General features: G+C 37.8%; 1 protein-coding gene across 1 annotated transcript; it reads left to right on the top strand.

Moving 5' to 3' along the window:
- Positions 1-19870: 19870 nt before the first annotated feature.
- On the top strand, positions 19871-22421 carry LOC145032453 (uncharacterized). Its single transcript, XM_078981266.1, has one exon. It carries the CDS (start codon positions 19933-19935, stop codon positions 22198-22200), a length of 2268 nt encoding a protein of 755 aa, XP_078837392.1. The 5' UTR covers positions 19871-19932; the 3' UTR covers positions 22201-22421.
- Positions 22422-23378: the final 957 nt, after the last annotated feature.

The raw sequence follows: 23378 nt of genomic DNA, 5'->3' as shown, positions 1-23378 counted from the left end.
TACATGATGCTAAATGTATTCAAGTAAAAAAGAAACGGGCATTTATAAAAGAATAGTGCTACTATTATCTACATTATCAAAATTCAATTGTAAACTCAAAATTAAAAAAAATGTTCAAATCAGATAGGGCATGATTTACATGAATATACACGAAGAAGAAAGATAGAGAATGCAGAAACCATACCATGAGCTCCTGACCACCAATACTTAATTTACTCAGAAGCCTTAAAGCACGCATAACTCCTTCAACATTCCTAAATTCACAAAAACCAAAGCCCTTCAAATCCCCAGTAGTGGGATCTGGTACATGTTTCCAACTTTTAACAGGCCCACAGAGCTTTAGAAGAGATAAATGTGTAAAAAGTCCAAGAACATTGGGCAATAAGATCTATTTCCAGTAAAGATGTGAGAAAAAGAGGAACTTACCTAAAAAAAGGGAGAGCATGAACTCATTGTCCATTGATGATGCTATCTTGCCAACATAAACTGTGGTCATTGGCTTTTCAGCTGGAGTTATTGTATTGATGGGTCGCCTAATGATTGTAGGGCCCACTGGACCCCGTATAGCCATCATTGGTGGGCGTGCTAATGATGGAATGACTCCCACTACTCCAATTGGCCTTTGAGGATATGCTGGTTGCAACATTTGTGAATATGGAGAGGCATAACGGAGAATCCCTGCAAAAATAAGACAAAAATACTATTACAAAAAAGAGAGATCAAATAGTGAAAGTATCACAGCAAAATTCAAACTTATCGCACATATTTTCATCATTGACATATATAACTATATACCAAAAACTCAGATCTGATGTGAAGTTAAAAAAAGGAAATTTTAACTGAATTGAAAATTAAAACCTGAAGTTCTGTAATGAAGCTAATGCTCTGTTCCATGGAAGGCTCGTGGAAGGTCAATGAATGATTTGATTGTTCCACTTCCATAACTCTCTGTCTCTAGCTGAACCACGAGTTTAAAACAACAAATTTTGGGGAAATTCAAGAAGAAGTGATCATTTGATATCAACAAAAGAACCCTAGCTTTAGTTTACTCTCTACTTTACTAGATACATGTAGAGAAAGATTGGGTGTGCAATGGATTCCAAGATTTAACTAACTTACTGATTATAATAATATATATTTTGGTTCAAACATTTAGTCAAACACCTGGTGTGCATAAAAAAAATCAGGTACTTATATCATAAAATATCAATAATTCCATGAAAAGATTTGAGAAAGGGTAGAAGGGCACAAAAATCATCCAAAAAGAAGGACCAGTTGTACATGAAATAGGTAACTATGGTTGAAAAAAGAAGAATTACCTTTGTAATATGCCTACTATGCAAATGAAATACACTCCTTTAATTTTGAAGTCTCCAGAATCGACATGAGGTCAAGATGACCTGAAGCAACCAGGAAACTATCATACTACATGATGGAGGCATGCAGAAGTAAGCAGGATGGCAACATCGGGAGACACGACACTGCCAACAAGGAGAACCCATAGAAGGGAAGAGACAAGAAAAGGGCACTGTATCGTTCTTCTGCTTGTTTCTGTTGTATAAGTAAAATCAAGATTGATAGAAGATTATAAAAAATTGGGATGAGAGAAGAAAGAAAACATACCTTAATCCGTACGAGGTGGGTTGAATCCGAACTCCTCAGACTTTGTAGAGAGAACTCATGTAGTAATGCCCTAAATCACCGGTTCTCTAAGAGTAAGAAAAATAGTGTGATTCTGATGGGAACCTTAGATTTCTATCGATTCTTTCAAGTTTCAATCAAAAAATGAGAAAGAGTTAGGGAAATCAAGAATGGAATGCTCACGATCATTGGGAAGATGAAAGATAGAAAGAAGGTAGAAAAGAAGAAGGCGGGTCTTCAAAATTTTGGAGATTTCATTTCCCCCCGTTAATAGGAGAACGCGTTTCATTAAAATTATAAAGCGACAGTCACAGAGGACGCGCGATTAAAATAAAGCACCCTCCGTGTTTTTTTAATTTTTTCTTGGGACACTAATTTAAGGGCACGCAATAGTGCGTGACTTAAATCCTTAAATTTTTTGAAGAGATGACACTCTTTTAAGGTCACTCTTATTTGCGTAACATAAATCATTGCGTGTCGTGGTTTGCGCGTCGTAAAAGGGTCTTTTTCTTGTAGTGGTTATTAAGTTGCATGAACATCTTCTTGATTACTTGATTCATATAGTTTTGTGAATACAAGATTGTATGCCTAGGAATAATGAATATGAAACTAGGGTTAACTAGGAAATATGTAAATCAATGTGTGAGCATGTATGATGAACAACCATATATGAGTTGATTGAATTGAACAAATTTGATTAGCTATTATTACAAGTCTTACTTGATACAAACTAAACACTAGGAAACTTGTTAGTTTAATTACTTGATCAATGTTTGAATTAACTTGTCTACTAAAGGATTGGTAATAATTAACATGAATCCAATCACATTAGGAATCGGTAACCATTCACATATTGATCTGTTTCACTTGCCATGAAATCAACCCTAGGAATAAGTGAATCTAATCTGAACAGAAGTCTCTTTTATCATTGAATTTAGTTTTCCTTTCTTGTTCTTCTTAATGGTTAATTATATTTGTTTAAGTGTTAATTGATTGTTTAAGTTTACAGTCTTGCAAAACTAGAGAAATCCCCTTCTTTTATTAATCGTTTTAATTAGATAATATTAGTATTTAATTTAATTATCATTGTTTCTTGTCTTCGATACCCTACTTACCTGAACTAAACTGATAATCGATAGGTACACTGCCTTTCGTGTGTTTGTATCTGTGTTTAAGTTAGTAGGATTAAAACTAGTTTGTTTCATACACATCAATTTTGTGCTTGTGGGGCTCCCGAGTTCTTCGGGAAGAAGGACCCTACTGCTAGCAGGAGGTGGTTATCAGACATGATGAATGCCTTTAGATAAGCTTATTCCATGAGGGGTAGAAGTCCAGATTCACATCGTGTCTTTTGAAAGAAAGAGCTCGTGACTAGTGGGAGGAGGTAGATTTCTCTTTGTGAGGCGAGGCCATTGAGACGATGACTTGGGATGAGTTTGTGACCCGATTCAAGGTGGAGTTTGCACCAGCTATCGAGATGCAGCAGTTGGTGAGGGATTTTCAGGACCTTCGCCAGACGATTGAGACTGTGGCGGAGATCACCGCCAAATATAGGGAGACGATCTTATTGGTTCTGCAGTATGCTGCAGATGAGGAGTTAAAGAAGACTAGGTACCATGATATGAAGCAAGATGATATTAGGGAATTTTTGAGGATGTCCATTTACAAGACCTCGGAGGACATAATTGCTAGAGCTCAAGAGTGGGAGATTGAGTTGCAGCTTAGGCTAAAGCACAAACCAGAGCAGGTTTAGTTCGCAGTGGGCCATGAAAAGAGGCCCAAGACTCAGTATTTGCGATTGGGAGGCCATCAGGGTCGGGGCTGTTGTGCCAAGTGTAGGAGGACTCACGAGGGGATCTGTTGTGAGAAAGGAAAAGGGTGTTTCAGTTGCGGTCAGAGTGGTCATTGTAGTAGGGATTAACCTCAAGGCTTGATTCCGATGTGATTTCACTGCAATCAAGTGGGCCACAAGAAGACTGGTTATCCAAGGTTGATGAGTGGAGCAGTGAGATCACATGCTCTAGTTACATTGATGATTACTGATGGCCATGAGGACAGGGCGAAGGCTCCTATGGGGAGGAGCTGAGTATGTCAGTTGTAGGTTGAGGAGACTCGAGTTCGACTAGATGCTATCGTGGATATGTTTCATTTTCATTTTCTTCATGCCTTATTTTATATATATATATATATATATATATATATATATTCTTTTGATCATGTGTTTGTATGTGTAGTACATTATGTTCGGTTTAGTTAGTCCCCACCTAAGAATCGTATTTTCTTTATTATTTCCTGCTTATTATTGTTGAAGGTTCGTATTATGCAATTTTGCATACCGAGAGTCATGATTGGAGCACATCTTGTTGATCTGGACTTAGGTCATCAGCCATTATTAGTGTGGGCCCTTGGTAGGAGTGAGCTAGGGGTCCTGCTCGGAGGATCAACTGTCGGTTTCAGCACAAGTGGTTAGAGGAAGTTGTAGTGTAAGTTTGTTTGATTATTAGAAATCAAGATGGTTGAGGAGTGTAAGGGATTGGTCAGAACGCGAGTGTAGGGTGAGTTGCAGCAAGTTTCATGTTTTTAGGGTTATGAGTGTGGTCCTCACACCAAAAGCTTTTAGGAAAAGATCTCATGGAAGCTGGTTTCCCCTCATGGGACAACCAAGTCAAAGTTCAGAGGTGTTTTTGTCGTGCAGGTTGGATTTCAGCTGATTGTTGATTAGTTGTTTTATCCAGTCGCTACCGTTAGTATGGTAAGAGCGGTAGTCGCCTATGAGTCATGGGTGCTGGTGATGGTTTAGTCGCATGGATTTTTTCATATGTTGGGATTGTCAAGAGAATTTAAATTGTATATCTTGGAGATGCTTTTAGTGCATCGATCTTTCAACGAGTGATTTGTTCAATCCGTGAACTGTCCGTTCTGATAAAGGGTTTATTCGTTCTTTGTCGTCTGTTGAGGTGGCTCAAGATTTGGAATTATATCACGAGAAAGTGCTTTGGGTGCAACATTGTCTTCCTACTTGGGTAACAAAGTGTTTAAAATGGTATGGGGTGTGGGTACCCTAGCTTGATGGTCTTTGAATCTTAGCTCACGTGAACTTTGGATGATAGGAGTGGAGTAGTAACGTTGTGAGATGGTAGGAAATCCATCGGTATGAGGATGACAGTGTACAAAAGAATCCAAATAGGGGAGAGCCATGTGGATTTATGGAAACTTTTATAGGCGTGAATCAAGGAGGAGTTCCATATCATAGGCAAGAGGAGAGCCAGTTTTGGTGGTGGTATGAGTCGAGGGTCAGGTGAGGATCAATGTTCACTGTTCAACTATAATCTAGAAGAAAATTGTTAAGGACTCATAACATTTTTTCTGAGGACGTGAAGCATCGGTAGTAGCTCTTGGTGGGTTCGTGACTAGGTTTAGGGTGACGGTTGTGTTCGAATCCCTCTTCTTATTCTTGTCCGATGAAGGCTTTGGGGTTCGAAACATGATTTGAACACTTGTTGGGTTTATAAAGATGGAAGTACATGGATCATGTTGATTTTTGTATCAACATTCTGGATTACTTAGTAAGATATGTTGGATTAGTGTCTAAGCCCATAACTATATTTGGTATGTACTTGACCCGGTTGTGCATGATCCTTTTGGGTTGCCTTCATCAAAGCAACTTGACAAGGTAATTTAAGAAAAGAGAGAGGATATTATATTTTATTAATATATTATAAGAATAATATATTAAAGGAGAAATCATATTTATTTAATTGATATTAGTCATAAATTAATTAGGAATTAATTTGGTGACTAAAAGAGATTAATTAAATAAAGGGGCATAAACTATCAAATGTATGATAGTTGAGTTTTGGGCAAGGAAACCTAATAGACTAAAGGGGGAATGAAATTATGATGGGGATCCATCATATTTTCATCCAAGGCCTTATTCCAGAAGGTTCCTTGGGCTGCCTGGTGGCTAAGCTGTCCATTAGGGTTTAGATTGAAACCTTAGCAGCCTATAGTATAAATATGACCCCTAGGCTATGCAAATATGCTACACTTGATTCCAAGAGAACCCTAGGGCTTATTTTAGCATCTCTCACCCTCTCTCATATTATCTTCTTGCTTGTGGGGTTTGTGAACCATTAGAGGAGTTACAATTGTGACTCTAAGCTCAAGATCAAGAACATTACAAGGATTTCAATCTATTTGAAAGAGGTAAACACTTAGATATGTTATTATGATATTGATTTCGAATTTTATATGATAGATCTAGGGTTGCAAGTCTTGGATTCAAAGCATGTACAATAGAGAAACCTAGATCCAAGCATTAGGGTTTGTATGAGCACATAGGATTGTTCTTATGTAGAAAACCCATCAGTGGTATCAAAGCCTTGATTGGTTTCTGTTGTATGTGATGCTTTAACTGTTTGATTGCTGAAAATCATTTTTTTGTGCTAAATATTTGATGAACTCGACGAGTTCCATGAGGAATTCGATGAGTTAGATGATCTCGACGAGTTCCAATGTGGACTCGATGAGTTTAGCTGTGAGACAGAGGATATTTCAGGACTTTGTTGCTGTATTGTCATGGGATTAATACCTAAATCGTTTTTTTGAAGATAAAATCTGAATTTTATTGTAATTGAATGATTATCCATGCCAAAACAATAGATAATTTCAAATCTTTTGAATAATAGTTCATTTATATGATAAATATGGATTATTTATATTATTTGGTAATTATCTTGTAACTAAAATTAGATTAAGTCAAATATAGATAATTATGAAATTAATCGTTTTAATTTAAATAATTTTTTATTTGCAAAGTAACTAACATGTTTTACAAATTCCCAATCTTAGTTACTTTAGGGTAAAATATGAAAAATGATGCTATTCCATGGAATTACACTTTGTACCCTTGTCAAACGTTAGTGGAGCATGTGTGGTTAGCCGGCACACTAATTTGGGATTGGCATTGGTGGTAAAGGGTGGCTCGATGTTTATCATAGATCAATGGAGCGTGCGTGGCTAACCGACACATTGATTAGGTGATAGAGACATTAAGTGCACCATGTTTATTCTCATGGTTATTCACAACTTGTTTGCGATCCTCGGCATCCCAGTCGCAAATTTGAAGTGCATATCGAGATTTAAACATGCCATTGAAAAGTTCAATGAATCTCAAAGATCTAGGAGTTTTCAAATACATTTAAAACCTATTTTTTTCACGGTGCGAATTAGTGAATCGTCATTCACTTACCTTCAAATTATTTAATTTTAGAGTACGGCATCCCTTTCTAAGTTTTAAAGAATGTTGTTGGGTCCCAGCCCTAATTTCTCATTTGGGTGTTTAATTAGGGACTCATTTCTAATCAAACTTTGTTCCTTTTTTTTTCAAATTTCTGCTAACAACAACAACAATGCTTATGGGTCATTCTCGTTGATGAACCTACGTCAAAAGGTGAGATTTGATGGGTCAAACTTCAACGAGTGGATGAGGTACATTCGTATGATCAAACACTACGAGGACAAAGAATATGTCCCCGATAAAAAGATTAAGAAGATCATCCCAGATGTTGCTACTCCTGAAGAGTTGGCCGCCTTTGAGGCCCACGAGCGTGATGCTATGAAAGTTCATTGCATCATGCTGGCCACCATGAACCTCGAACTCCAAAAGTCCTATGAGGACATGTATCCGTATGAAATGCATCAGGATTTGCTGGACAGGTCACACCAAAGTGCGAGGCAAGAGTGCTATGAGATCATTACTAATATGATCACCGCTAAGATGGGGAGTGGAGAATCCCTAACCTCTCATTTGCAGAAAATGCAGAGGTATGTTGATCGTCTTGTCAAACTTAATGTTAAGTTTGATGAGGATTTGGCTATCGACATAATCCTCCACTCCTTGCCTTCATGCTACAACCAGTTCAGAATGACCTACCACATGAATAAGGAAGAGGTCTCCTTAAGCAAGCTCCAAGGATTGCTGAGGACTGCTGAGAGCAACCTCAAAGACAAATCTGTTACACCATCCCCTGCTGTGGCTACTCCCGTGTTGGCAATTGGTCAAGGAAAGGGAAAGAAGAGAAAGGCTCCATGTAAGGGCTACCATAAGGGTAAGAACCAAGATGGTTCCTCTTCTAGAAGAACCAAACCTAGTTCGGTCAAACCCTCTTCCGACCCCAAAGAAGCAGAGTGCTATTACTGCCACCAGAAGGGCCAACGGAAACGAAGCTGCCCTAAGTATCTGCAAGACATAAAGGATGGGAAGATTAAGCCCACCTTCGCAAGTATGTATTCTATTAAATCTAATAACTCATCATTTGCTACTTCATGGGTTTTTGATACAAGGTGTGGTTACCACATTTGTTCTGATTTGCAGGGCCTAAGAAGAAGTAGGGAGATGGAACATGGGAAGATAAACTTGATTAAGGGAAACAAAAGATCGTAGATTGTGACCAGAGTCGGAGTTTATTCTTTAGTGCTAATGGGTTAGGATTAGATTTAGATAATTGCTGTTATTCGCCAGATATGGCAAGAAACATTATTTCATTTCATGGATTGTTTAGACAAGGTTTCAGATATTCTTTTGATAATAGTAATGGTTCTATTAATGTTTATTTGAATGATGTCTTTTATTTCAATGCATTAACTTGTAATGGGATTTATGAATATGTGACGGTTGTTGATAATTTAGGAAATGATGTATTGAATATTGATTCGTCTACTAGCCTAGACAAAGCATGCTTGTGGCATTGTCGCCTTGGCCATGTCAACAAGAAACATATAGCCCAACTCCAAAAGGATGGAGTGTTGGAGTCATTCGACCTTAGGGACGATGACACGTGTGAATCTTGTTTGCTTGGGAAGATGAACAACTCACCCTTTACTGGCACTTATGAAAGGGATGAGGGTCTATTGGATCTCATACACACTGATGTGTATGGGCCCTTTAGATCCACCACAAGGGATGCTTGCCGCTTCTACGTGACTTTTACGGATGATTATAGCGGATATGGATATATCTACTTAATCAAGAAAAAGTCAAAAACCTTTGAAAATTTCAAAGAGTTTAAGAATGAAGTGGAGAATTAGCTGGGCAGGAAAATCAAGATGCTTCGGTCAGAATGAGGAGGAGAATACCTAAGTCTTGAGTTTCACGACTATCTAAAAGAATGTGGGATTGTTTCGCAATTGATGCCTCCGAGAACGCCACAATTGAATGGTGTGGCTGAGAGATGCAATCGGACCTTGATGGACATGGTTCGTTCTATGATGAGTCGGACTTCGTTACTAATAGCTTTCTGGGGGTATGCCTTAGAGACTGCCGCCAACATCCTTAACTTAGTTCCCACCAAGAAGGTTACCAAGACTCCTCACGAGATGTGGACATGGAAAGCTCCCTCGTTGGCATATATTAAGGTTTGGGGTTACGATGCTTTCGTAAGACGATAGACTCACAACAAGCTCGAAACTCATAGTGAGAAGTGTTATTTCATCGACTACCCACATAATTCTTTTAGCTATCTTTTCTGTAGACCGAGTGACAATGTTGTCTTCGTTGCTAGAAGAGGAGTTTTCCGAGAAAGGGAATTGATAATCCAAGAGGATAGTGGGAGGCAAATTGATCTTGAAGAGATTCAAGAGCAAAGTGATGAAGGAACCTCTAACACTGGCACTCAACCCGAGGAGGAAACTCCTGTTGAGCCCGTTGACGAGTCCTTACCTCTTAGACGTTCTAGTAGGGCAAGTGTTCAACCCCAATTTTATGGTTTTCATATTACTACTGAAGGGGATACGTTTATTAGTGATAAAACACTAATGAATTTGGACGAACCTAGCAACTACAAAGAAGCCATGGCAGGCCCAGAGTCTACTAAATGGAAAGAGGTAATGGACAACAAGATTCAGTCCATGTACGACAACGAAGTTTGGAATTTGGTTGATAATGTACCGGGTCGTAAGACAATCGGGTGCAAGTGGATCTTCAAGAAGAAGAAGGACATGAATGGGAAAGTACACACTTATAAAGCGTTATTGGTTGCGAAGGGCTTTACTCAAACTCCCGGAGTTGACTATGATGAGACCTTCTCGCCAGTTGCGAAGATAAAGTCTATTAGGGTAATGCTTGCAATAGCTATGTTTCATGATTATGAAATTTGGTAGATGGACGTGAAAATTGCTTTCCATAATGGGAAGTTGGCTGAGGATGTGTACATGAATCAGCCAGAGGGTTTTATTGATGCGAAACATCCAAATAGATTGTGTAAGCTTGAGAAATCCATTTATGGATTGAAGCAAGCGTCTCGCAGATGGAATCTTTGTTTTGACGAGAAAGTTAAAGAGTTTGGCTTTCTGCGAAGCGAATATGAATCTTGTGTATATGTCAAAGCTAGTGGGAGTATAGTGAGCTTCCTCGTATTGTATGTTGATGACATACTACTGATAGGAAACGATGTCCAAACCTTGCCGGAGGTCAAGTCCTGGCTTAGGAAATGTTTCGCTATGAAGGACCTCGGAGAGGCTGCTTATATTTTGGGAATAAGTATAGTAAGAAATAGGGAATAGAGACTGATAGGACTCAGTCAAGATACATACTTGGATAAGGTACTAAAGTGTTTTAGTATGGAAAATTACAAGAAAGGGGAGTTGCCAATCTAAAGCAATACCAAGCTAAGTAAGAATCAAAGCCCGTGTACAGAGGCAGAGATAGTTGATATGAGCTGAGTACCTTACGCTTCCGCAGTAGGCTCTATCATGTACGGTATGACTTGTACTTGCCCTGATGTGGCCTTCGCTTTGAGCATGGTCAACATATATCAAGGGAATCTTGGTAGAGCTCATTGGATTGTAGTTAAGAATATTCTGAAGTACCTACGAAGGACCAAGGAATGGTTCGTAGTCCTCGGTGGGAGTGATGAATTAAGGGTTTGAGGGTATAGTGAAGCTAGTTTTCAGACGGATCGTGATAGTTACCGCTTGCAGTCGGGCTGGGTCTTTACCCGAAATGGAGGAGCAGTGACTTGGAAAAGTTCCAAGCAGGAGACCGTAGCTGATTCAACGTGTGAATCAGAGTACATTGCGGCAAGTGAAGCATCAAAGGAGACTATATGGTTGAAGAACTTCATTGGAGACCTTGGAGTTATACCATCCATAAAGGAGCCGATGTAAATTTTCTGTGATAATGTAGGAGCGGTTGCCTTAACCAAGGAACTAAGAGATCATGGTAGATCTCGACATATCGACAGAAAATACCACTTTATCAGACATCAGGTAGAAGAGGGGCTCCTCATTGTGAGGAGGGTATAATCAGAAGAAAACCCGACAGATCCCCTTACGAAGTGACTGAATAGGGTCAAACACTTGTAGCACGCTAGGAGCATTAGGCTAAAGGATGATATAAGTTTGGATTAGATAGATAAGAAACGTGTAATAGATATTTTGTACTTGACATTTTGATGAATAAATAAACTTGTGTTATTTATGACTAAAGCTACTATCTTGTGTTGGTTATTTATCTATTGTTTCAATTTTGCAAGTTTTGACTTCCTGAATAATAAGATTATTTGAACAGTCCACAGTCGTTCGTATTTTGGAAGTAGGTGTGAATGAAGACTGTCATGAATTGTTTGTAGATTGTCTAAAAGGTTTTGGGCATAGCAAAGGTTTGTTGCAAAGTTCATGAGTGCTTATGAATATGATTTGAGCATTGGAATAAACCCATGTTTGCAGGTATCACTTCGTGGTGCTTAACCTAAAGTGATCGCAAAGCGATAATATCATATTGTCTTAAAACTTATAGATATGGTTGTTGTTTGCTGGTTAGTTATGCATTGATTATGTGTAAACACATTAGTAACTTGATGTTATAAAACACATTGTTGTGCATGGTTTAACTGGTAAATAATAGATGCATATGAGTCGAAGTGTTGATGTGTTCAACTAGATTCTATGTCGAACAAATCGGAGATCGAGAAACAAGTGTTGGACAATAAGTATTGTCAGCATGATATCTAGAACAGATGATTATACGATCCATTATCTGAAGGACGAGTTACTGATCAGAGTTGACAGCAACGTGTAAGAGCTACGATTGCAAATCGGATATTGAAGTCATATGTGAGATATAGTTACTAGGCTTATCCAAGTGGGAGACTATTGGATTAGTGTTTGAGCCCGTAACTATATTTGGTATGTACTTGACCCGGTTGTGCATGGTCCTTTTGGGTTGCCTTCAACAAAGCAACTTGACAAGGTAATTTAAGGAGAGAGAGAGAGAGAGAGAGAATATTATGGTTTATTAATATATTATAAGAATAATATATTAAATGAGAAATCATATTTATTTAATTGGTATTAGTCATAAATTAATTAGGAATTAATTTGGTGACTAAAAGAGATTAATTAAATAAAGGGGCATAAACTGTCAAATGTATGATAGTTGGGTTTTGGGCTAGGAAACCTAATGGACTAAAGGGGGAACAAAATTATGATGGGGATCCATCATATCTTCTTCCATGGACTTATTCTAGAAGGTTCCTTGGGCTGCTTGGTGGCTAAGGTGTCTATTAGGGTTTAGACTGAAACCTTAGTAGCCTACAGTATAAATATGACCCCTAGGCTATGAAAATTGGATACAGTTGATTCCAAGAGAACCCTAGGGATGATTTTAGCATCTCTCACCCTCTCTCATATTGCCTTCTTGCTTGTGGGGTTTGTGAACCATTAGAGGAGTTACAATTGTGACTCTAAGCTCAAGATCAAGAAGACTACAAGGATTTCAAGCTATTCAAATAGGTAAACACTTAGATCTGTTCTTATGATGTTGATTTCGACTTTTATATGATAGATCTAGGGTTTCAAGTCTTGGATTTAAATCATGTACAATAGCAAAACCTAGATCCAACCATTAGGGTTTGTATGAGCACATAGGATTGTTCTTATGTAGAAAACCCATCAAGACCATGGTTTGGGTCCATGGCAACAAAGAATGTGTGGGAATATTACAGATTGACCATAGTATTCGCTAGGATAAGTGTGGCCTTTACACGATTGGGTGGTATACTATAAGGGGATCACAACCTTCCTTTGGGTTGAGTCAAGATCGTTACTATTATTTTTCTTACTTACTCCATGTCCATACTAGAGTTCTAGCAGAGTCGCTTCGGTGGTTAGACTACCATAGCTCATGATTGAGGGAAAGACCCGTTTAGTTATGCTACAATGGCTAAACCCCGTGGGCGATGCTCGCTTAGTTATGGTGGCTTGGGTAAGACCCGTGGGCGAGGCCCGATTAGTTAATTTAACTTGGGTGAGTGGACCATTCAGTTGTTTGAGGTTATGGTTAGAGTATGTGGTAGTGGTGGTAAATTCCCATATCAGTGAAGGAACGATGACAAGAATAGGGTGTTCCATGACCTTAACGTTTAAGAGGACTTCTAAGTCCTAATTAGCATCCAAGAAGTTTTGGTAGAGTTGTCGGGTGTGGAAGAGTAAGTTGTAAGGAATGATTTCGAGGAAGAAATCTAATTTAAGTGGGGGAGAGTTGTAACACCCGTTTTCAGGATAAATCAATTTAGGGTTTCAAAGAGTCAAAAAGTTGATTATTAGAGAGATCGAGTGTCATGACATGAACATTGGGTGGTAATGACGTGACAAGGGTAAATATGAGAAATGTGTTCGGAACCACTTTCACGACGTGAGACATAAGTGTTCTTGACGTGAGAACTTCTACAACCCAAGCCCATGATCTTTTAGGCTTTCCTTTGTATTTAAGCCCCTCTAAGTGATCTTTAGGGTTCATTGCCAGCCTCCAACACCCTTTTACCTTAGAAAAATCCTATCCCTAATTCCTTTGTTGATTCTTGGCCTTTTGGAGCATTTCTTGGCTTGAAAAAGAAGAGAATAAGATGTTCAATTGGTGAAGCTTGCACATAAACATCATCATCATCATCATCATCTCATTTTTTTAGACCTCTGTAAGTGGCAAAGACTCAAACTTTATTGCTTAAGGTGGTTAGATCTAAGTTATTGTCCTATTCCCTTCATCTTTAAGAAGTTTGAAAGGAAAGAACACATAAAGCTAGCAACTTTATGCATTCTAAGGGTCCTTGGAGTATGATTATTGCTTAGATCTAGAAGTTGGTTGATTTTTGGATCCATGCATGAAGATTTTTGTTTAATCTCTTCATTTTTGACATAAAATGGATGGAGGACATGCATAAGGCATTCATGTTCATCAAGTAATAATTTTCATGGACATTTGGAGTCCCCTTTAGCTTCTGGAAAAGTTAGAGTGAAAGACTTAATGGATTAAGGACTTAAACCTTTAGATTTTGACTTCATACTGTAGTCACGATGTGAGATATAAGGTCTCACGATGTGAGAATGAAAGGTCCCATTTTCTGTTGAGCCTTTTGGGCCTCACAACATGACAGAAGGATGATTATGTCGTGAGGTATGCTCAAATGATTGTTAATGACAAAGTTGACTGACTTAGAAGAGTCGAGTTGGAATCGGACCAAGTGGAATCTCACGATGTGACCAAGGGTTGTTCACGACGTAAGGCTGATGGTTGACATTGTGTTCTATTGACTTTTGGCATGGGTTAAATTTTTGGTCAAGATTCCTAATTCAGGGTATAGAATAAGGTTGGACCTTATATGTTGTGATAGGAGAGTTGTAGCACTTGTTGCGGGGTATTGAGCTGAGGATTAGCTGATTTCATGATTCGGGTGAGTCTCCTCACTATACTCATGGGTCGAAGGCACCAATGTTGGCCTACTGGAATGTGTTATGTAGGATGCTAGCTTTTTTTATGACTCCTGCATTAATGTATTGGGTTGAGCCCATTATAGGTTGGGTTAGGCCCATTGTATGTTAGACTAGGCTCATTTGTATGTTGGGTTGGGCCCATTGTGTCACACCCCCAAACCTGAACGGCGGAAACGTTTGGGGGCGGATGACTTCATGTGGTAACGTAACAAATGAATACATAGTAAAGAAAGCAATACAACCATCATATATATATAATTGAAAGTTTACATTTGTCAAAAGTTACATGTTCAAAACTCAATTACAATATGATGTCAAAATACGAGATTAAACTGGCGCCGCAGCATCCCTTCATCAAAAGCGAAATGTATACCTGAAATTACTGATTTCCTGGGACATACAAGTAATTTTTGAAAGAGTAGATCAGCATTTAAGCTGGTGAATTTCATAAGTATTTAAATGACAATGTTTAAATGAAATGAAATGTTTTATCTTTGTTTGTATGTGTTTAGAAAATCCTATATTTTCTACTAGCATAAAAGTAGCCTTCATTCAAGACCAATGTTTGTTTCCAAAATGTATGTAAAGGTAAAATAATAAATGAGTTTGAAAACCTTGTAAATCAATGCGTTTTTAATACCCCTTGTGAGTTTTATAACCATACTATTGACTCGAAATGCCTATACACAACGTTCTTCAGGCGTTGGAATGTTATGACGTTTGTCACCCCAAACGGTGGACTGCAGCTAACAGTCAGGGCGCGGGTTGTCAAGCCCGTATAGATCTATACACAAACACCACGCTCCCCCTCCAAGGGATTTTGGTATATAATACAGGACTTGAAATGTGTACTCGAACGTACATGAAGTTAGTGTCTCACAAATCCGTGGTATAAAAACAGATCTACTTGTTAAAATGTTACGTTTGTTCTTGTATACGAAAGTAAACTTCTTGAAATATATGTTTCTAGTACATAAGAGTTAGAAATCGGTTCGTAAAACTATACCTATTATAGTTTAAAAAGTGTGCCTTGTTTGTTTAGAAATACTTAGGAAAGAATCATTAGTTTATGAAAGCATAGATTTTTGGTGTAGAGTCTAAGATAGAAAAGAATAATTTTAAGAACAGTTTAGTTTTATACATGTATTACAACAACTTTATATTTTAAAAGATCGAATGCTATTGTAACATATGATATATATTTATATATAAAAGTTCCTTTAAAAGTTTATAAATCGCATGTGATTTGAATATTTAACAGTATATAAAAGAGTTTCTTTATGTAACACACGATGATACTCGTGTGTTTTACTTGTAATCCCCCCCTTGAAAGCATATAAAAGCATTTAGAATAATTAAAACGGTTGATTAAGGAGTATGAAACTCACTTGAAAGTTTTGGAGATAGCGAGATGGAAAACCGGGCAGAGTTTCGTCTCGGGAAACGGATTTTCCTCGGGATTCTCGGGAATCTCGGGAGTAAAATCGACCTTCGGGACTTGAGCCAAGAAGACCAGAGCTTCGGGTTTGAATGGACACGGAAAACGAGGCAAAGTAGAGAGAGAGAGAAGAGAAATGAACCCTTTCCTTGCAAACCCTCGTATGCTATTTATAGGGAGGCTGGTCTGCCTCGGTACGCGGGGCGTACGCTCGTACGCAGCGCGTACGCGTACGTCATGCGTGACCGAGGCCTCGACTGCCTCGGCTTTGGATGGGACGGGTCGCTGGGTACGCGGGTCGGATGGGACGGGTCGCTGGGTACGCGGGTCGGATGGGACGGCGAGTCGAATGGTGCGACGTGGACGATCAGAGGCCGCTTCTCTCGGTTACGCGGGGCGTACAGGAGTACGCGGCGCGTACCTCGGATGAGGGTGCTGACTCCTCTTCGGATAATATCCGAATTTTGATTAAAATAAATAATTAATTTATTTAATAACTTCAAAAATTCATATCTTCTTCATACGAACTCCGTTTTCGATGGTCTTTATATCCTCGTGTAGGTGAGACTACGCTCTACAACTTTCGTTTAGACTCCGTCGGCAAATTCCAAAATTATTTTTATTATTGTTTTTATTATTTAATAACAATCCATCGTGTTTAAGGGAATTTCTTTGAAAGTTCATAACTTCGCTATATGAAGTCGGATTTGGGCGATCTTTTTACGTACGATCATGGTTCAAAGACATTAAATCATAGAAAGAAATTAAGTAGAACTTATTTATACATTTTATTACGCATAAGTGGTTACAATACTTGACCCATTTTGGTCGTTACAAAGAGTTGAAGTATCGGGTTGTCACACATTGATTAGGAAAGGCTAAGCATATAATTATGAGTTGGGCTCAATGATACGTATGGTATGTGGTATTTTGGAAAACTCACTAAGCTTTGTGCTTATGGTTATGTGTTTATGGTTTCAAGTACTTTCGTTTCCAAAGGGAATGGCTCGACGTGACTGCACATCATATCCTAGATTTTTGCGCAATGGGTATTTGTGATTTTTACTCTAATGTTCAAGTGATATATTCATTTTAGTTGGTTTTGGAACAACTTGTTTGTATGGTTTACTATTTTAAAAATGAAAATTTTACTCGGAATTTTGGGATGTTACAAATACTTTCCCATACAACCACTATCAAATGGGCCCTAACTCTATAAGGATAGACCCATTTTTTATTATAAAATATTTAAAAAAAAGAGCTATAAGGGTATATATATTGGTCTTTTCATATATATTTAATCCACATTTCTAATGATATTAATCATAAGGACCATATATGTAACGCTTTTAAAACTAAAGGACTGTTTGCTCAAAACAAATTCATAAAGATCAAATATGATATTATTCTTCAAACATATAGGACCAGTTATATATTTTTATAAATATACTTGTAAGTTGTAGCAGCAACAACAAAACTCGACTTTCTCATCAAGATGAAATACAGAAAAAGTTATTTATTTATTTATTACAATCTAATCTACTTTTAATCTACACTTTAATATAATTTATGTCTACAATGATACTTAAACCTAACCTTTAGAAGGGATGACACACACTATTAGGCCAAAAGCATGTTAGTAATGTCTTGAGTAAATTACACGAATGGTCCCTGTGATTTAGAGCAATTTGTGTGTTTGGTCCTTAACTTATTTTTTTAACTCGGAAGGTCCTTATTTTTTTAATTCCATCACCTTACATTACCTATCCCACAATTTTTTCATATTTAAATAATAATCTTTTTAGGTAAAACAGGGACCAATCGCGTAACAAAAACAAACAGTAGGGACCAAACGCGTAACAAAAACAAACAGTAGAGGCTTTTCGAGTTTAAAAAATAAGTTAGGAACCAAACACGCAAATTACCCCAAACCGTAGGGACCATTCGTGTAATTTACTCTAATGTCTTTGAGTAATTCTTTCACATATGTGGAGGGACTAGGAAAGTATATGTATTTAAATGATTCTTTCAATTTCTTTATTGATTATTTATTAAATATATAATAATATTTTAGTTATAAAATATTAAACTTATGATGATTATATACTATTTTCAATGCTGATTTTAATTTATAACAAGATTTTTTTTAAAGTTTTATGTGTTTCAAATAAATACTTAATATAGTTATGTTTTAATATTAACTAGAAATTGTCTCTTCTCGTTTTGTGGTGGACGAAGACTGGAAGTCTACTTATATCTATTTGTGGGTGCATAATCCACTATTTTCTATTAGATAATATTTTCTATTTTTTTAAATACATGGACAATTTGCTGTAAAAAATTATGTACATAGATCTTTTCTATAAATTACAGGAATAATTTTGTAATTTATTTTCTACGTAAGAACCAAATCTGCCAATACACGAAAGTCTTGTGATCAAAGTCTCAAACCAAAGAGTATACTCTTTAAACACATGAACCATTTCTGCAAAAAAAAAAAAACACACAACTTTTTCTATAAACTACATGGATAAATTTTATAATTTATTTTCTACACAGTGACCAACCTGCCAACATATAAATGTATTATGGCCAAAGTCTAATTAAAATAAAACATAAAAAATAAACATGAACATTTTTAGTAAATTATAGAATAACTTTTGTGATCTATTATCTACATATGGATTACCAGTATACCAAACTATTGTGACAAAATTCTAAAACACAAAACTATTATGAAAAAAGTCTAAAAAGCAAAACTATACTATTCATGTAAGGGGAAAATGCATATGGACCTTTTCTAGAAACTATAGAGACAACATTTGTAATTTATTTTCTATATAGGTACCAGACCTGCTAAAATATGAAAGTATTGTGACCAAAGTCTAAAACTCAAACATAAAGATATAAACATGACATTTTCTATAAATTACGGGGACATATTTTGTAATTTATTTTCTACAAATCTACAAAATTTGCCAACATATGAAACTAGTATGGTTGAAATCTAAAATTCAAAACTATTGTGGCAAAAGTCTAAAATATAAAACTCTACTATTCATATAAAGGTTGTTTTTATTATATATAATAATGTCTAGTAATATTATTATTTACAAAAAAAAAAAGTCATATTAAAATATGATATGCATATAAAAAGCAACAATTTAAATAGCATATTAGATAAATAATGAAAAATTAGTTCGATGAAAAATATATATTATAAAAGGTTCATTAAAGAAGGCTTTTAATTTAACAGTTAAAGTTAATAAAAATTAATATAAAAATAGGTTTAAATCTTAGCTCAGTTCAACACTAAAGATGCTTTCAAAAAATAAGAAGTCACGTATCAAAATTGTTGAATTAGGGATATTTTAATTAATCCGTATTTTGTGTTTATATGTCCTCCATTATTGTCTACATTTTAAATACACACAAACTATGCGTTCTTACCGATTGAAGTTTTACCCTTTTCTAGCATTGCAAATTTGCAATAACCAATATGATAATAACCAATAGATCACCTGTGCTGGGTGATTATAATGAGTTTTTTACATTTTCTGTCAATTTTATGATTTTTACCTCAACCCACCTCTACATAATGTATATATCTATGTTGATATACATATATGTATACACATGATCGGACTACTATATCCAAAGCTAATGGAATTATTGTACTTGAGTATATGTAGTTGACATAATACTAATAATTGCACAATATGATTCTTTTCTTATGATGAATTAATATATAAAATATTTTATTTGTTTAAAACCCATTTAGTTGTTATTGGGTCTAGATACAGACAAACTAAAATAAAATAAGATCATTGGTCCTTTTTGACTTTGTCTTGTTTACGATTCACCTCAAAAGCTCATTTGTGGAAACATTCAAATCCATACCCAAAAACATGAAATTTGGTGGGGTTCTTTCAAACTATTTAAAATAATACAGAAGATATATGACAACCTGTTACTGCATTAAAGAAATACAGATGACTAGTATAAAATGGGTTCTAATCCCTTCATCATTTACAACAAAATTAAAGGTTTTTAGAGTGAATTAAGAAGAGAGAAGGTTGCCTTCTATGGTAAGCCTAGGGATGTTGAGGCACTGGCCTCAACTAGTGTACGCTTTTGCTTTCTTATTGCTAGCCACCCTTACGGCTGCTGTGGACGAAACATGGCCTTATGGAGATTTGAAATTGCCACCACCTTTGAAAAACACATGGTCATATCCACCTTACTTTTACAAATCACCACCTCCACCTTCACCCTCACCTCCTCCCCCATATGTCTACAAGTCGCCACCCCCACCGTCACCATCACTACCACCTCCATATTTGTATAACTCTCCACCTCCTCCACCTCCCTACAAGTACAAGTCTCCACCCCCACCATCACCATCCCCACCACCTCCCTACATTTATAAGTCTCCTCCTCCACCATCACCTCCACCTCCATATGTCTACAAGTCTCCACCACCACCATCACCATCTCCACCACCACCGTATGTTTACAAGTCTCCACCCCCACCATCACCATCTCCACCACCTCCATACGTGTACAAGTCTCCTCCCCCACCCTCACCATCTCCACCACCTCCGTATGTTTACAAGTCTCCACCACCACCATCACCATCACCACCACCTCCCTATGTGTATAAGTCTCCTCCGCCTCCATCACCATCCCCACCGCCTCCATATGTGTACAAGTCTCCTCCCCCTCCATCACCATCCCCACCGCCTCCATATGTGTACAAGTCTCCTCCCCCTCCATCACCATCCCCACCACCTCCTTATGTGTATAAGTCCCCTCCCCCACCATCACCTTCACCACCACCTCCATATGTTTACAAGTCTCCACCCCCACCATCACCATCTCCACCACCTCCGTACGTGTACAAGTCTCCTCCCCCACCATTATCGTCCCCACCACCTCCGTATATTTACAAGTCTCCTCCTCCACCATCACCGTCTCCGCCACCTCCTTATGCTTACAAGTCTCCACCCCCTCCATATATATACAAGTCTCCTCCCCCACCATCTCCGTCTCCACCACCTCCATACATCTATAAGTCCCCACCACCACCATCCCCGTCTCCACCTCCACCATATGTATATAAGTCTCCTCCACCACCATCTCCATCCCCACCGCCCCCATATATTTATAAGTCTCCACCACCACCTTCCCCATCTCCTCCACCTCCATATGTATACAAATCTCCTCCCCCACCATCACCATCTCCACCACCTCCATATGTGTATAAGTCTCCTCCTCCACCATCACCTTCTCCACCACCTCCATATGTCTACAAATCTCCACCTCCACCATCACCGTCTCCTCCACCTCCTTATGTATACAAGTCTCCACCTCCACCTTCCCCATCTCCACCTCCTCCATATGTTTACAAGTCTCCTCCACCACCTTCACCATCCCCACCACCTCCATATGTATATAAGTCTCCTCCCCCACCATCACCATCCCCACCACCTCCATATGTGTATAAGTCTCCTCCCCCACCATCACCTTCTCCACCACCTCCATATGTCTACAAGTCTCCACCTCCACCATCACCGTCTCCTCCGCCTCCTTATGTTTATAAGTCTCCACCTCCACCTTCCCCATCTCCACCTCCCCCATATGTCTACAAGTCTCCTCCCCCACCTTCACCATCCCCACCACCTCCATATGTATATAAGTCTCCTCCCCCACCATCACCATCTCCACCACCTCCATATGTGTATAAGTCTCCTCCCCCACCATCACCTTCTCCACCACCTCCATATGTCTACAAGTCTCCACCTCCACCATCACCGTCTCCTCCACCTCCTTATGTTTACAAGTCTCCACCTCCACCTTCCCCATCTCCACCTCCCCCATATGTCTATAAGTCTCCTCCCCCACCTTCACCATCCCCACCACCTCCATATGTATATAAGTCTCCTCCTCCACCATCACCATCCCCACCACCTCCTTATGTGTATAAGTCTCCTCCCCCACCATCACCTTCTCCTCCACCCCCTTATGTTTACAAGTCTCCACCTCCACCTTCCCCATCGCCACCTCCTCCATATGTCTACAAGTCTCCTCCCCCACCGTCACCATCCCCACCACCTCCGTATGTATATAAGTCTCCTCCCCCACCATCACCATCCCCACCACCTCCGTATGTGTATAAGTCTCCTCCCCCACCATCGCCATCCCCTCCACCTCCATATATCTATAAGTCTCCACCTCCACCATCACATTCTCCATCACCTCTTTATGTTTACAAGTCTCCACCCCCACCTTCCCCATCTCCACCTCCTCCGTATATCTACAAGTCTCCTCCACCACCACCATATGTCTACTAGTCTCCCCCACCACCACAAATTTCAACTCCACCTTTGTATTACTATAAATCACCACCTCCACCAGCTAAATCTCCCACTCACTCCTATTACTACTATAATTTCCCCCCACCTCCATGTTATGCTTAAAATACAGGCATCTTCAACATTGCCCGATGATATGAGTGTAGCATTTTACCACATCAATTTGCTTCTTAATAAATTTTATGTTATATTTTCATTCATACACATATTTATTCGTGAATTAATAATGTCACAGTGTGCTATTACCTTGGTATATTTATGTTTTAGACATGATGTAAGCTTTTTTTTATATCAATCAATGAATACAAATACTTCATAATAATGATTTGTGTCTTTTTCCGATACTATCGAATTTGTATGTTATAAACATCTAATACACGTATTTACAAAATTTAGGAAAAAATCTTAAATTTGATTAACCTTTCAAATATTAAAAAACAAATCTATGAAATTTAAATAGTTAACAAAGCTACGAATAGGAGTCTTCAGAAGCAAATAGAGTGTGATCTTTTTAGTATTTTATTTATTTATCTATCTATTTATTTTTTTGTGAGAGAATAAGACTAGATACATATTTGTATATAACCAAGACTAAATTATTAGAAGAATTTCAAAATTATCATAATAATTTATTAGCAATTGAAAATGTGACTTCATTGTACTTTTAACATACCATCTGTAATTAAGATTTGAAATCCTTTCTTATCAAAGAGAATGGTAAAAATCTACTTGTTTATTCGGTGGTAAACTCAATAACCCCTTAGAAAACACATTTATACGACATCCAATTCATCCACTGATTTATTATCCAACTTAGCACCTTTGAAATATTTAAGTAAAACAAGCGTCGACTCGTTAGGCACTTTTGTGAAATTTCTTTCAAAATTATTTCAATATCTTGTCATAATCAATCTCATTATACAACTCGGGACAATCTATGGTGCATCAAAGATAACCACTTTCTTATTGCACACTAACTATGAATTGTTGGTAGATGACCAATCTAATCACACCAAAATCACATATTGAGGTTTAATGGCAATAGGATACATTATCCCATCAATCTCAATTCTACACTCTCATGTGTTCTTTTATAAACGCATGAATCCATATGGGCATCTCAACAAGTAACATATTCGCTAATAACGATGTAACAT

The sequence above is a fragment of the Lactuca saligna genome, chromosome 2 (genome assembly GCF_052625555.1).
Source record: "Lactuca saligna cultivar CGN05327 chromosome 2, ASM5262555v1, whole genome shotgun sequence".
NCBI classification, from domain to species: domain Eukaryota; kingdom Viridiplantae; phylum Streptophyta; class Magnoliopsida; order Asterales; family Asteraceae; genus Lactuca; species Lactuca saligna.
The sequence above is the reverse complement of the archived record's forward strand: the minus strand, read 5'-3'. Positions and strand labels throughout refer to the sequence as shown.